The 17034-nt window shown below is 38.3% G+C and overlaps 1 protein-coding gene and 1 long non-coding RNA gene across 3 annotated transcripts in view; one reads left to right on the top strand and one right to left on the bottom strand.

Moving 5' to 3' along the window:
- The window catches only part of LOC117777780 (epidermal retinol dehydrogenase 2-like), a 54928-nt gene extending 39655 nt beyond the window's left edge, over positions 1–15273 (top strand). For both annotated transcript variants that reach the window (XM_034612740.1, XM_034612741.1), the window contains exon 7: positions 13512–15273. In XM_034612740.1, coding sequence (XP_034468631.1) covers positions 13512–13608 — 97 coding nt within the window. In that variant the 3' untranslated portion in view covers positions 13609–15273. The remainder of the gene's footprint in view (positions 1–13511) is intronic.
- On the bottom strand, positions 9174–10518 carry LOC117777804. The gene is made up of 2 exons (XR_004616669.1): positions 9494–10518; positions 9174–9228 (listed from the first exon to the last, which is right to left on the bottom strand). It is a non-coding gene; the product is annotated as an uncharacterized LOC117777804 (long non-coding RNA).
- Positions 15274–17034: the final 1761 nt, after the last annotated feature.

The following is a 17034-nucleotide window of genomic DNA, read 5'->3' as shown; positions in this document are numbered from 1 at the left end:
GTCCATTTTATTTATTGTTTTGGTTGTGTGTGTGGTTTATTTTATTTATGGTTTATTTATTGAGGATATTATAATAATTTGTACATTTTAATTCAAATGTCAGACTGAATATTCTTAAGAATTGAAAGTCCATTGCTCTTTGAAAGGTTTTACTTGAAGGTTTATGATCAAATATTTACATTTTATCAGTGGTATGAAATTGTTTCAAAACGACAAAATTTCTGGGACAATATATCATCCAACAAAATTTGTTATCATGACAGGCCTACCTTAATATTTTCAATAATGCACCAAGTTAGAGGTTTGCTTTCACATTTTAAATCTTAAGTTCTCTGAGAATTTCTTTCATATCCAAGCAAAATTGGTATTGCAGACTGACATATCCCTAACTAAATCGATATTGAATCGAAACCTTGTGAATTGGAATCAAATCTATTTGGGAAATTAGTGGCGATACCCAGCCCCAATCAGCATGTACTTAAATTGCAGAATAGCAAATTTCAGAATAATATATGATTCTCAGCACAGAAGGGGATTACATCTGATGTCAGAGGGTCCCTGCATGTGGACACAGTGGAGGACCTGATTAGAATAAGCCTTGAGGGAACTAGCTTGAAGGAGATTGATGCCAAGGAGGCTGAACAGATGAGGTTCAGTCAGGGCAAAAGAGCTAGAAGGCCCAACTACAAGGGTTGGCCTTGAGAGGTGCCAGGCCCTAGTGGTGTTTAGGGGGATGTGCTCTAAAGGGAGGGGAAGGAGAGGCCTTTTGTAAGAGGAAGTTCCTTGTTTACTTGTTTTGTTGTGGTTGTTATTTTGTAAATTTTCAATTTATTACCAAAACATGTATCAGTTAAACAGTTAAGATGGGAAAAAATATGAATGTGTTGCGTTGTATGCCGTAAGTGGTGCGCCAACATTTTGTGCTAGTCTGGAGCCCTGACATTGTAATTTCTGTAAGTTGTCTATTAATGGGGGAAAATATGAATAATTGCGTTGCAGGTTAATGTAAGGTGTGCCCCTAAATGTTCTGCTTGCGCTCCTAAAATTTTCAGGAAGGGACTACAGAGCTCCTAGTAAAAAAAGTTAGTCTGGAGCCCTGGTGTGTGATTATCAGTTTCTGTCCTTTCTGAAGAGGACAGAGACGAGCAGACACACACACACGCACACACACACACACACACACACACACACACACACACATACACACACACACACACACACACACACACACACACACGCACACTCCTGCAGACAGAAGTTCTGCTGTTTTCTGTTTTGTCCGGTATTGTTCTTGCAGCATTTATTTATGGGGACAAAGGGGTAAAAAAAAATTGCAAATTCACAACCTGCATGTTTCCCCCACATCCCCCACATTAAGTGTTAATGATTGGATCAATAAAACAAGGGGTGGATGAAAGGGAGCCGAATAGCGGCACTCCCAGAGCACATCCAAAGTGATCAATTTAAACATGCCTCCAAATGCACAGTTGAGCGGTTACAAACTTGGCAAACACCTTGCAGAAACAGCAAACAACAAACAGACATAATATAAGATGTAAATCCGCTTGCTGCTCTCTGTCTATGAGTTATGTCTATCGTTGGAGCCAAACAGTGCCTCAAGCTGCCTTTTATATAGCCACAGCAGTTGGAGTCATCGAAGACCATCAGTTTTATGGAGACAAAGAGTGTTTTTATGGCAGTTGGCACAAGTATATGACTAAATACAACTTATGAAGCTTGATGCTGTTCAATAATGATCCTGTCAGCCTATTCTTATAAAAAATGTGTAAAATTTAAGAAGAGCATTTCATGGAGAGTAAATTCGAACATGACTATTTGTTGATTCATTAGGCTGTTATTGATAATTGTGATCCAGAAATGTCTATTCAGGCCTGGAAAATTTGTCTTATTTTTTGAGCAGTTAGCCACTGCAAAGATAGTTGGTCTTATGCTGTCAATAGGTTTCCTTGTTGTAAATGGAAGGGTATCATGGCCGTGAGAAAAAGGGGTTTCTGATTGGCCAGAGGGGATGTATTGTATGTTAAAGGTCTGCTTAACTGGCTTTATACATCGAGAGTATGTTTGTTTTTACATTGATCATTGTTAGTACAGTATTAGCACTTACATGTGTCTTCTTCCACTGAGGTTTGATTGTAGCTCTTTCTTTTGCTGGGTGATGTGAGTGATTGGATCTCAATGCATCTCCGACCACACTAATTCATTTTTGTTTTAAAAAGCCTGCAGGCATTTTTTGCATCTGCATCATTGTTTTCAGAAGTCTCAGTCTTAGGGGATGGAAAACTCTAGAGTAATGTGGATGACAGGCAGGTAGAGCGGGCCGTCCACCAACCAGAAGGTTGGCAGTTTGATCCCCGTCTCCCCCATTCTGCATGCCTTAGGCAAGATACTGAACTACAGAACCCCAGCTTGCCTCTCTTGGCTGTGCCAGGAGTGTATGAATGATGTGTGATAGAGAAAGGGCCTCACATAGATGTACTGTATGAATGTGTGTGTGAAAGGGTGAAAACTGTACTATAAGGACTTTAAGTCATCAGGACTAGAAAAGTGCTGTATAAATACAGACCATTTATCATCTTTGGTGCTTTACATCTGTACAGCTTGTCCACATGTGATTCGTGGTCTGAACATGACCTTTAAGTTAGCTGACAACAGAAACAGAACAACGTAGCATTGAAATGAGAACGACTCAACAGGGTAACGTGAAAGTTAAAGATAGTATCTGCAGACTTACATTTTCACTTATTCAGGACGTGTACATTGTTCTGTTCTCCTTTGTGAGTGTTCAACAAGGCCATTGTCTCCTAAAGCATAATTTCTCTATATCTTACCAGACAACAGCTCTGCAGTAAAAATAAGTTATACAATATAATTTATGTGCAGCATCACACAGTTCTAACTAGATTGATCTTTTAAATATTATTGGTGTATGTAAGGGTTAAACTTTACCTTAAACTTGCATTAATTTTTTGTGTTTTTAATTTGTATTTAAAACACAAATTTTTCTTTTTTCATCAACACTGGGATGGCATCATTCACCTCCAAGAATGAAACCACACTTAATATACAATCAAGTCATTCTGTCCTCCATCCAAACTACTTGAAGTGCAGGCTTTAGACAGGGATGAATGTGTTTAGCTTTTAGGCATGCACAGACGTACAGCACATGTGTGTGAGGACCAGACCTCTTCGTGGAGAGTCATTAGGTTCTACTAGTCCACTGACGTCCATCTTGTCCACCACTGTGAACAAAGACTCTCTGATTGCTTCACAAGTGGTCTCATCTCTGTAAGACTTCTTGAGTGCTGTGATTGTGCTGTTTTCATTTTTTCATTCTTCTCATCTCCTCTCATCATGTAACCCTTTCTCGTATCTTAACCACTTTGTCACATCATCTTCATTCTTCATTTCTTGCCTTTTTATCACCATCCCTGGTCTTTGTTCCTTCACTGTCCACGTTTATCTGTAGCTCAGCTTTTTTGGGGATTTTTTATCCCTTTTCTGCTCTGACTGTTCATCGTGGTTAGTTACAGTGTTGGATTCAAATATGGGCAACATGGGCAGCCACCTAGGGTGGCATCTTGCGTCCATGCAACGAAAACAAAAAAAACTAAAACTGAATGGTAACATTCAAGTGATTGGTTTTCTATTGATAATTGGCATGTCAATGATGTAAAGTCATTGTGTTGGTCAATTAACTGTGTTGGAGAGGGCATGGGAGTGTTACAATGTGGTCATGCCAGCTGTCATTCGTATCTCTGCAGTCAAACCATATTTACTGTATTGTTCAAATAATTCAACTAAGAAACCCTTTGCGATTTATCCGTATTTATTTAGAATTTTTCTATTTAAATATGGTGTTACATTGTAAAGATGTCTGTTGTGGTTTAAAGTTTCTGCTTGCTGTATTTTTATTTTCGAAAAACACCTTCATTATTTATCTGTTGTATCACCAAATTAAATTTAGAAGATAATAGCTGCTTAGATTTAAAATATGTTGTCAGCTTATGAAAACTTTGATTATCTGAAAATTTCACTTTTTCATGTGGCTTCACATTTGAGCCCACTAGCCTGCCAACATCAATTGTCATCTCTCTGATATACTAGATGTATACTAGATAGATATACTCAGGTCAGATGACCTTTTTCCTCAAGGTTGATAATCTTTCATTTGTTACCAAAATTAGAATGTAACCTTCATACTTTTATTGGACAGTGTAAAATTGTACAACAGCTTATATACAGTGATCTCCCCACAAGATACAAAATGGAACAACAAAAGTGATCAGAAGGAGTGATGTGTCTGATACTGGAGTATTTTGTTAATCCATTACAGTGAGCTGCGGAGTTGTGTTGAAGTGAAGCCACCTGAGCTTAACTGAGCTACTGATGTGAGCCATAATGCAATTATCTGTAGTGGAAATTTCTAGATCCTAGGGATTCTGCCGAGTATTAAGGCCAATTCATGCTTATGCGTTGAAGCTACAACGTAGGTGCGCACGTAGCCTACGCAGGGGGCCAAGCATTCATAGTTGTGTGTAGGTGTGTGTGAGTCGCGCTGCAATTACACCGCCAAAACGCTATTGGTGGTAGAGTTTCTATGCTGGTGTTGAGTGTCTTACGGTTCCTGGTCTACTTATTTACAACTTCTCTGGCATCTCTGTTTACTTCAGAACAATGGCGAGTGGATCATGTTGGAGTTGGAGCTGATAGATGCTAAAGAACAATTACTTTTTCTTAAAGAACTGCAACAACTGTTCCAACAACTGGGTAGCATTTTTGTTTAAACGTAGTTGTCTCCTGTTTTTGGTTTAGTAGTTAGTTAGTTTAGTACGGAGCCCCGTAAAGGACCTGGAGGGGGGAAAAAAATTGTTAGTTGATTAAAAAAAGTGTACTTTTGCGCGATCGCGCAAAAAGTTTTGCGAGATCTCGCGAAGTTTTTCATTTAGGTCAATGTACTACCGGGTCAGTTCAGCTACCGACAGATGCTACTCAAGCTACTCCCACAGAGTCCGAAGTGAAATGCAAGAGCCATGGAGGAGGACTTGCAAACATTTCTTCATTCGAGGGAGGTCCCACAAGCAGACATAGCGAAAATGAAGAGACAAGGTGGGTGGAGAATTCTGTCAATATCGCAATAAGAAAAGCCGGGGAATTGACTTGAAAGTGATGGAGCTAGGGTTAATGTTATGAACATAAGCTAATGTTAGTGCCTATCGCCATGCCATGGCAAAAAATGCATACTTTAGGTATAACTGATAATTTTATCATGAATTTTTGTGACCAACTTTACAAATATGTCTTTCCGCCAATAATTTATCGGTGACTCACGTACTAAAAAGAAATGAATTCACATCGTGACAGATTTAGAGCTAGACATAGCTAAAAGAGCTGACACAAGGCTTGGCTGCGATCTTGCTAGTCCTAATAGTCAGGATTTGAACAAGATGGAATATAACAAAGCAACTCTTGCCATGATCATATAGGCTACATTATGAGCAGTGAACATAAACTTTAACACAATTCAGTCTCCGTTTGCAGATTATTTTATTAATGACCTAATGTTTGTAATGCAGAATAAATAAATGTAGTCACTTGTAGGACTGTTTATTATTAAACTGGAAACTACACCTGATCATTCAAAATAAAACAAAACCAGATTTCTTAAAAGTAGAAATGGATATAATGGGCTTTTGTGTTAAGCAAGCCAGCCTTTTATTTTGAAAAAACAGGAGAGAGTTGGCTTTGAATCTTTGTATGTGTATGTATCATTCATGTTCAAAACAAGCATTTAAAGTATTTATTTTCATATTTTATGTTTGCAGGTTGACAAGGCAGTGCCATCCATCATGACTGATTTACAAATGGCACAATACATGTCTTCATATGGCGACTGAGTAGCTATTCTCTCCTTTTGTCAAACCACAAAGTGCAGCACAGATAAAGAGACTCTCATACAGAGATTAAGAGAGAAAATAGGAACACGGAAAATGAGATCGAAGACAAAAGGAAGGCTGTGTGGTGCATCAGGTGTGTTCCAAACGCATGGTGAAGGGATGGCCAAACAAGGAAATGGTGTAGCAGAAAAGACTTCCCGGAAGATTGAAATTGGATGGCTTAATTTTAGAGGTAAGGAATACCATCAAGTAAGGCCCAGACATGAAGGAGGAACAAGACATGCCGCCGTGGAAAAAAAACAACTGTTGCTCAGATTTTGGAAATGGGGAAGGAGCTATTTTTCCCAGATGGCCACTCAACAAAGGGGAGACTTGAAGAATTTGCCTTCCGTGTATGTGATTTTAAAAGAAAGCAAATTCATCGACATGACACTGACATAACAGACTTTATGAGCAATTGAATGGGATCCGGAAGATTACCTCGGTGGAGCAGACTGTGATGACGCAGTTGTGATAAATTACGTCAACAATGAGGGTGTCACACAGGTACTGTAGTGGCTATCTGTCAAAAAATGTTTTCGTTAAAATAAACTTAGAACAAAAAGCCACTGATGCACCAGTTCAGTTGGATTGCACTCATGCAATTAAGAAATCCATTGTCCAGGAAAGATTCACGTTTGGGTTGATTTATTTTCCAGTTCAAAGGCAAACATACATGTTTTCATACTGCAGCTTCTTTTCATGCTCTGGTTAAAAAAAACCATATCCCTTCCAGGTGCTTCCCCTGATCAACACACCTGCTACCTTTATTCTGAAACCTGGTCTGGTGCTTAGTGCCCCCTAGTGTCTACAAATATAGATGCAAAAATAACAAATAATAATATTCAAACTAATGAAATGGCTCCTACGTACGTTTGGGGTAAGGAAGTAGAAATAAAATTACAGCTGTTAACAAAATTAGAGAAAGGTATTACTACTGAAGTTCTATGAAGTACATATTGTAGTTTTGGTTACATTTGATTACTCAGTAAGTTTGTTTCTATGAATTCAAAAAGTAAAATATGCATTCCTACTTCCTACTGTGGCCTATGAAATAACCTAGTCTTATTTACCTACCCACTAACTACCTCACCCTTGTTTATATAGAGCTTAATTTTATTGCAGCAATAATTGATTAACATTAAATTGCTTATGCTGATTTAGAACCCTCTAAATTGCAATAACTCAAACAAGAGCTGATGAAAACCTCTGGAATTTGGTGAATATATCATTTTATTCTCATGAGCCTGACATGTTGGCTTCCACAACTTCAAATTTCTCCATGTTTATATGTAATTTCTATATCAAACATTTTACCTGAACTACCATTTCTAATGTATTGTGGTTTAGCAAAGTTATGCACAAGTTGTATTGAAAACAAATACCAAAAGTGTAGCCTACTATAGCAAGCTACAGTAGTAGTGGAAGTCAGCGGAGTCCTTTTGACTAGATTTCTGGGATTGTGCAGCAGTTTATTTACACAGATTTTTGACTTTCATGAGTATTCCTGATTTTAAATGGAAGATAGGCTGAGAAGACTCTTTTAAAAAAGACTTGTAAATTACAGTCTGCAATCACATCTTAGACTTTAAGGGTCAAAGTGTTTTCTGTGAATTAATACTTTATACTTTATTCATCCTTCAGAGTAACCGGTTGCATGGAGGACCTGTGCAGGATTTACAGCTCCCATCATCTTCAGCTAATGGCCTCCCTTCACTACATCTACTTTCAATACATGAGGCAGCAGTGCAAACTGGAAGAAACCCTGAACACAACCTTTAAACCACTTCATGATTTTACATACCTGCGGCATGTGAAAGGCATTTTTATAGGCCCTGGAGGAGCTCTGTCAGGTTTGAAAAATGTACTGTTCTGAAACTGTCTGTTTATTTTTATTATTTTTATTTTTATGTTTGATTTGTCATTTAACACATAAGGCACTGAGCCATGTGATGAGCAGTCTGCAATTCTATTTTCTGTTGGTGCAATAGTACATCACTATAGTGTTAAAATGTGTTAGTTTTAAAATGATTGCCGCTTTCACTTCTGTCAGTTTTACCCCAACCCAGGTTCGATGCTAGTGTTAATATTGTGTTGTTGTTGCTAATCAAAAGATTTGAGTGGTTCATCACTGGTAGAATTGTTGATGTTAAGGTTTTAGTTATACCTTTATTCAGGGAAATACATTGTTTGAATGTTGATGTTGAAGACACCTATGTGAGATGCTGTTTACAGAAGAACTAATGTGCCATGTGTGAACTATGGCCTGAAAAGACCTGCCTCTAACTGTAAGCCATAATATGGTCAATTGGCCTTTAGAATGTCTACAGAATATTTCCAACATATCACTTTCATTTCCTACTGTCTTAAATTTGCTAATTTCACTTTTTAGAAACCAAATGTTTGTGCCATTGAATGGCTTTTACAATGTGGAGTAATTTTATATTTCTATGTTCTTACTTGGTCTTACTTAATTGGTAAATTTTGGATTGGCAGATTCAGGGATGCAGGCCAGGATTTCACACAAAAATACAGAATAATTATTACTAATATTTCCACACTCCAAGATCAAGCACTTGTGTGGTTATTTTGTACCCCTTTTTTACATTACACTGCAGGAGTTGTTTATGCACAGATATCTTTACTGTTTACATGTCCTTGATGTTTGCACTACTTGTTTTTGGTAGTAAAGTCCAACTAATTGTGTTTCCCAGTTCTTAAGCACACACCATCACTTCAACACATGGTCAAAAAAGGGAGGAGGGATGTAGACAAAGTAGTATTTGAGTTATCTTATGGTTTATAACATCTAAAACGGGACTGGTGCTTACAAAAACTGGTTGGTGTATATAGAAACAGTACATGAACAGTACATTGTATTATTTAAAGAAAACTTTCAAATGGGAAATGACAGAGGGAATTATTTGTGGAACCAGCTCTTCTCACTGGACACAACTAAACACAGTGCTCCTGATTTACTGGACAATGTACTTTTGATTTACAGAGATGCACTGATAGCCTCCCTTAGGTGCATAAACAAGTTCACAGCCTGATAAGGATCTGATGGTGGCCATAAAGATATTGCATAGTTCATACATATCTTGATCACATGGTATGGTCAGCGGAAAGACACATTCATTTTTGCACAGTTAAACATCTTCAACAGGGGAAAGGAAGTCTCTTTTCTAGTAAAGTTCCAGCAATGCATACATAACATCCTTGATGGCCTTATGGTGTGTACGTTCCAAACCTGTGCAGTGTCATCCAACTCAACCTGTTAAAAATAATTTATAAATGAAATTAGGAGGAACTACCCATATATATAGCAACTTAAATAGAGCACTTAATTATAGAATTCACACATTACCACCTCCCTTCCTCCCTTTCTCTCCATCTCCCTGTCTTTCTCCTCCCTCTTCTTCTCTCTCTCTCTCCCCTTCTCTCCATCTCCCTGTCTCTCTTCTCCCTCTGTTGTTTCTACCATCCTTCTCTCACGTACACATACAAGCATACTAAAACATTATAATTCATTGACTCACCTGGATGAGTCCCATGCAACAAAACTGAAGGAGGCTTTTGTCCAGAAATCCTCCGTCAAAGAACCCGTTGTCTCTGAGGTCTTCAAACATGGATAACCAGAACACAAACGTGCATTGTCTCCGAAGAAAACCCCACCAATATTCGATTATTTGATTGGCAGTGCTGGCTCCCTCCAAGTAACTATCAAGGGTTCTGTCTTGGTTAGTGGGGACAAGGAAACGCTGAAAGCCTCGAACATAGCATTTTCGGTTCCAAGATCGCCTCTCACAACTCTAGGGCAGCCCCCTAAACGCTGCACTGCTTCTATGTAATACCCTCCAATTAACTTTGGGTCACTACTCGTTGTGTATGGGTTAAGCCAGACTATTTTCTTGAAAAACTATCAATACTTCCATTGACACAAATGCCATATGGCTTTAGTTTGTCGTACGAGTCCAGGTGCCAGATGAAGTTCGGTCATCTGGAAAAGTATCTCCTTCGTCTGAGATGTCCTGCTTGCCTGCTTGACACTCCTCGGGGGTCCAGCTCCTTTAATATCAGTCTCACATCCTCTTTTCTCACACGCAGACCATGTTCTCTACACTTCGTATACATCTACCCATGAAGCTGCCCAGAGTAAAACAGTTAGTTCGTAATAAATTCGATCACCACCGCCAATTCAGAATAGTCTTTGCGACGATTGTGTCCCCTTGCGCAGTACTCTCTTCAGATGCCTCTCACTTATCTCAAAACCTCATGCTTACTGCCCAGAACTGATCTAATATCATTGTATGTAAAACCAATCTCAAAATTATAATCTATTAATCTCTCCCACAGGTTTGAACGCTCCATTGTTGTGTTTTCAATTTGCCGACCTGACCCGGAATTACATTGACCTAAATAAAACACATTTGCGAGATCTCTCAAAAGTGTTTGCGATATCTCGCAAAAGTAGACCTATATTTTATTTTCAACAACCGATTTTAGTAGGTAAGTTTAAGTTGTTAGCCTTAAGGTTTTTGGGGGGTTTTTTTTGCTCCTGGCCGACCCTGAAGCAAAAAGAGTTTTAATAAACCTTTAAACGAGCTGTAATAACTTGTTGCTGGTGGTTCTTGGGAGCTGAGAAGAGGGGAGACTCATTCATCATGTTGCGACTGGGTTTTCTCCTGGGCTGGGTCGTAACACAACTCAATTCCAAAATGGGGGCGAGTCTGTCAGACCAATCGCAGCTCTTGCAGTCGCCTCAACCCAAGTAAAATTTTTGGGAAGGTGCACGTCAGGGTACAGCATAGCGCTCTGCGTAGGGTACGGCGTAGCTTCGACGCAAAACCATGAATTTCCCAGTCCGTCACTCAATGTCCAAGGAAAGACATGGAAGACACCAGGGTGAAGGCAGCATGTAACTTTTCATTGTTTAGCATTAGATGATATGTGACCCAACCAGCAGATATAAAACAATTATATGATCCTGCTATACTTATCTTTCTGGTAAGGTCATTGGTCATCTGGTCATTCTGGTGGGAGTCCATCTGCAGATGTTGAATTAAACTTACAGAAAGACCAGAGTTGATTGTGGTCTTTAGCACCACATACCCCAGTTTATATATGAGCGTACTGCGTCCTGCTACTCCTGCTATGTTCAGCTTACAGTGTTCATTAGGGTTGGGCGATGTCTACTTGATTGGCATATGACAAATATTAGAGGAAGCCATTGTAATGGATGATTATCAGTGCAGTTTAGCAAACTCTCAGCTGCAGCCTGTCATCTTCATCTGGCTTCACTCTCTGGTTAAAATAAGCACTTCGTCACAACAACTGTAACAAATTCACTTGATGACACGCCTGAATTAAACTTGACTGGTGTCAGTACATGCTGTCTTTTCATAGATCATACTCCAAAAAGACTGTGGCCTGTGCAATCAGTGTTATAATGATGTGAACGTAATGTAGTTTTCTATCACACTGACTTAAGGTCAGTATAAGCTAATACAGTCTTTGTAGGAGTTAGGTAGGTTCAGTCATTCTGCCTACATTTCCCATAAAGCAACACATCAGACTATGTATTGGCTCCAGCAGAAAGCGGACAGTGTGAATCACTGATGTTTCCATCACTTGACACAAATTAAGAAAAGGTGTATTATCTGTGCAGTACTGGAACTAAAGGTTTGTGATAAGCGTGCCTCAGAGAAATGAAACCCTCAGTACTTCAGCTCAGTTCCTTTGCCCTTTAATCACATTTGCTAAGGGAGCATTCTGGAGATGTTTTCTCTCCTTTCTTTCTCTGGTCCATTTGTCTGAGGACAGGGCCATTATTCTCTATTAGAAAGCTTTTCGTCTGTGGAACACAGCTCACACAAATCGAGATAGTGCCTCGCCTGTCACCTCTGTTCATTTTACAAAAAAGCCATTGTATTCAGGCTTTGAATAACATGTTGTATTATCCAGCCTTTTCTCTGCTCTCTCTTTGAAGAAAATCATTGTTAGTCTGAGGATTGTTAGTCATCCAAAAGCTGCTAACATGGGCTGATTTAGCAAGAGATGCCGAAAGGCATCGTTCCACCTCTAACAAATTATTTTACAAAAGCTATTAACATCAGCACAAATACGTTGTTCCATTGGTGCTTCAACATTCTTCAAAAGTCCAGAGACATCCAAGTTAATGTCAAACTGTCCAGGATGTACACACCCCTCGCCCAATTCCAGCTTGGATTGGTTCTATACTCTCATGGATGGATGATATGCAGAAGTCCTCTTGATAATGTTGCAATACTTAAGGTTTATGTAATGTTTATGAGTTTTAATAGAGTTTGGTGTTAGTGGATTGCTCCAGAAGAGCACAATCCTTTTTCATTTCTCTCTAAATGTGCAGTGACGTCTTTATCCTCTGCAACACTAACGCAGATTATGAGTCGTAGTTAGATGGATACGTATACCTTTATATGAATGATTCTACCAGTAGAGATACATGTGCATCCAAGTCTTGGAGTGCTCCAACTTTCAGGTACTTATCAATGTCCATGAAAAAAATCTACAAGATTTTTTACTTCCACAACTGTTACTGTGTTATAAAATGTGATGGAAATTTGACCTGGTGAGACTTCTGAAATAAAGAGATTAGAGAATAATAGTCTTTTAAATATACTTTATTCCTTGCAAGGAAGGTCAGACAATCATACAGCATGCGAAGAGCATTCTGCAGAGGGAATAACAAAGAAACAGTGTGTGTGTGTGTGTGTGTGTGTGTGTGTGTGTGTGTGTGTGTGTGTGTGTGTGTGTGTGTGATTGTGTGTGTGATTGTGAGAACTGAGTGAATAGTAAAATCCCAGGAGATAAGACACATGCTGAAGGCCTCCTGGCCAAGACACAGGTGAAGGCCTGACAATGACTTGAGTCAGACTGAAGATTCTGTATTTCTGACAAGAGCAGCGGCTATTTCCACACAATTGAACTTCATTCATACAGCAGCTTTAATACCAACAAGTGGCCCACAGTGCTCACACCATCAAACCAAACACAAAAAAAGATTATGCAACATCAAAATTTGCAACAATAAAACAATAACATTATGAACTTAATAACACGATGTGTCATTGCAGCTTGAATGAGATTTGAATGATTTGGAGCAGTTAATTAGGGGTGGCAGTGACTCTGGAGGTAGAGAGGGTCATCCACAAACCAGAAGGTCTGTGGTTCTGTCTCCAGCTCCTCCAGTCTGCATTCTGAAATATCCCTGAGGAACTGATCCCTGATGGCTATGTCTGCAGCGTATGAATGGTGTGTGATAGAAAAAGCATGGCGTATAGATGTGCTGTATGTGAATGTGATGTATACTGTAAAGCACTGAGCACTGTCGATAAGACGAAAAAAGCACTATATGAAAACAATTCATTCGGTTGAAAGGACTTAATTGCCAACTGTGTTTGTCAAACCATTAATCAAATTTTATTTATATACCCCATACTCAGAAATTACAATTTCCTATAATAGTATAATAAGTATAATAAGTGTGTCTGTATTTTTTTTCTCTTGTCTCAACAGCATCCTCCCCGTGAAGCAAGGCATTATGCTGGGCCAGTACCTGGGAGCCTTCAACCTCATGGAAAATTTCAGGGGACGCAGCCAAAAACTTGAGTGAGGTAGCAGAATAAGAAGTGAAGAATGAGATGGAAGTATTAAAGCTATCCATTTCAACCCCCCTTTTAATCCTAATCTTCCTAGTGTGTTGTTGAAATTATACAGCCCAGGACAGAACAGTAGAGGGCAACAAATAAATACAAATACTGATTGTCTTTTGGTTTCTCTATATCTTAGACTGTATAATCCATCTTTTAAGCCTAAAAATCATATTTATGCAAATTTTTAAACTACATTATCATGAGTGATTTTTAAATATGATTTTATAGAAAACAAAAACAAAAATGCTTTCAAAGATTACCAGGACTCTTCCTGATCGATTATGGAAATTTAATGTGTATGCAAGTGCTCATAAATTCAGCCAGCCAGTGTTCTTGACTGCTACTACCTGTTAAAGTACCAATATGGTTGGATCACTATACCGTTAATACAACAGCCAATATTTCAATGTCATATTAACAATTTTAGGGGTCCACCATGTATGTTGGGTTTTAAGACATTTTTTTTGTTGTTAATCTGGTTCAGTGTCATTTCACATCTCACAAGTAAAGTGCCTTGGCCACGCACTCATCCTCAGGTACAGTGAAGCGAACTGAGGTTCTTAGGTCAGTGATACCTTACTTTGTGTTTAGCTGATAGTCCAGACCACTCACAGCTCTTTGCAGTAAGCAGACTCCTACTGAACATGATCTACCTTTTTTTTTGCAAACAGCAAATTTCCTGACTGTTCATACATTAACTGGAACTGTACTAGCTAGTAGCATACTAGCCTGTTGGAGATAGCAAGTAGGTGACTGGCGACCCCTCTGCTTTTCTTATTGTTTCCATATATTCGTGCATTGGTGACATTTTCCACCCAAGCAGAGCGCATACTCTGGGTTACGTTTCTATTAACTTGGGTTTGCTTTGACTTTTCTTAGTGTGAACACATCTGATCTTAGCTAAGCTCATGTCGTCTGAAAACTGAATTTCCAGAACATTTTGAGGGCACAAAGACAAAGTTGTCCCAAACTGTGACAAATGTCAGATAAATTAGCGCTAAATTAGAGGCGGTTAAATGGAAGCAATATGCATCCGTAGTCTCCTAGTGAGCAAAGCAAACTTCAGCTATATCCATATCCATTCATTTCCTACTGTGTTATTCCTGTCATCAAGCTAATGTTAATTTGAAAAGCTACAGAAGGGTCTACTTTATGGTTTACTTGCAACATGCACAGCTGTGCTTTAACATTACAATTATGCCTGCTATTAGTCTTGTGTCTTGATGTAGGTAAAACTGTGTCAGAAGAATCACAGGGAGCTTGAATATCTCAGTGTTCTTCCACTAATATGTTCAGATATCAAGTACCCTTTTCCCTGCGGGTGAACCTTTTTTCAACATTCAGAAACAACCTGAAGTCACAGTTTTTTGTTACTGTTCTTTTTGAAGTAATAGCCAAATGTGTTGCACTAATTTCCGGACAGATTTTAACAGTCCTATGTTAACTGATGAAGTACATTTACATGCACTAACATTGTTTGTAAAATATTATATTATAAGACTATAATAGACATATCTGAATGCATATCTATCAGGGATCATCTAAACTTAACAACATATTATATCAATTGAGTGTATGTAATTTGCATTTGACATCTCATCTTGAACATGTATTCTGTAAAAGCTTAATTGTTGATATATCCATATGGAACAGGGTCCAGCGCATACCAGTTGCTTTATCATGTAAACCATTAAAGAAATCAGTTAAAGGAATGTAGAGATTGTTGTTAAGTATGTATCAAGCAGTACATTTTCAGGGTCAGTCTCACAGTGTTTGAAAGTGAGCTACCTGCAACACTTATTTAGAAAATCCTGATGATTAAATTTCTTTTCAAATGTAAAATCCCAGTGTTTTGAGTCTCTTGTTCAACATTTTGACTGAAGTGAGTTCGCTTGTATTTATATCACATCAATTCATGTTTTAGACCTTTTATGGTACTAGTTAAATTAATGATAAATGATTGTCACATTATGAATTCAGTTTGTTGGTGTTATGTTTTACTTTGTTCTCGATACGAAAAGAAGTTTGGAGTAATTGATGCTTTTCGTTTGCTTTTCAGTGTTCCATATTAGAGCATAACACAGCACAAACACAAGCCATTGGCGTAAAATGAATTAATGGACTTTGATCAGCCTCTTTTTGACCATCATCTTTAAAGCATATTTAAAAAGCAGTCAAAGGACTTAACACTTCCTGATAAATATCCCCTCACTCAGCTGCTCCAAAATATAGAATTACATTGATTATAGTAAGAATGCTGCCTTTAAATCTGTTGTTGTCACATCAAAGTCATTCAATGCTTTAAAAAAAATTGTTAAAATCAAAATAAGAAAAAAACAAAAAGAAAGTGGGAAAATAATGAGTCAAACTGATACTGACTGCTGTTGAAATTTAGAGGTAAATGTATATGAGACATTGTAGGATGTAGCTTCCAAAAGCCAAAGAAGTGGTTCATGTTATGATATGTGAGTTTAGAGAAGGACTTAAAACATGTGTTGAGTTAGTCCACTAGATTCAAAAGGCAGAGCCAAGAACAGGTTTAATACTTAATTGCATGATTCAATTCAATTACATTATATTTGATTTGTATAGAGCTACTGTAAATCATAACATACATTACCTCAAGGAAATCCTGCAATGAGCAAAGCCGTTTTGTGTAGCACATGAACTCATTTTCAGACAGAATTGAACCCTCTCCTTTTATCACTATGATTATGGTAGAGCCAATCCCAGCCGACATTGGAAGAGAGTTGGGCTGCACCCTGAATAGACTGACACCCCATCACAAGGCGGACATACAGAGACTACCATTCACACCCACATTCTAGTCTTCAATTAACCTAATTCTAAGCATATTTTTGGAGTGTTGGAGAAAACCATGCAGACACAGGGAGATGCTAACACACACGTGTCCACATAAGTCTATCTCTATTTTACAGAAACATCTGGAAGCTCTCTCTGCAAATATGGAACCCGGAGCCAGAAACCTGAGGGTGATAGTAGATAGTACTAGTAGTAATACTTTTTATCTGAAAAACAAATAACAAATGTTCAGTCATGTTTTATCTGTTAAGGAGCATGTGCTAGGTCTTTTCTTTCTATGACTGATCATGTAGAGGGTCACCCATGCTTTTATTTATTCTCTACTCTCTTCCTGTAACTCATTGTATTCAGGGTGGAGCCATACAAGTATTTCACTCCCTCAGCTAGTTTAAAACCCAGCTACTTGGCTTTCAACAGTTAATAGAAGAGAATCTCATTTCAGCTCTGTCTCATTGTTTCTTCACTGGTCACCAGTCAGTTTTAGAATGGATTTAAAGATTTTACTGATCACCTATGAAGCATTTCATATTTCAGCCCCCAGCTTCACTGCTAAATTACTGCTC

The sequence above is a fragment of the Hippoglossus hippoglossus genome, chromosome 17 (genome assembly GCF_009819705.1).
Source record: "Hippoglossus hippoglossus isolate fHipHip1 chromosome 17, fHipHip1.pri, whole genome shotgun sequence".
NCBI classification, from domain to species: domain Eukaryota; kingdom Metazoa; phylum Chordata; class Actinopteri; order Pleuronectiformes; family Pleuronectidae; genus Hippoglossus; species Hippoglossus hippoglossus.
Note: the sequence above shows the minus strand (reverse complement) of the source record. Positions and strands in the feature narration are given on the sequence as shown.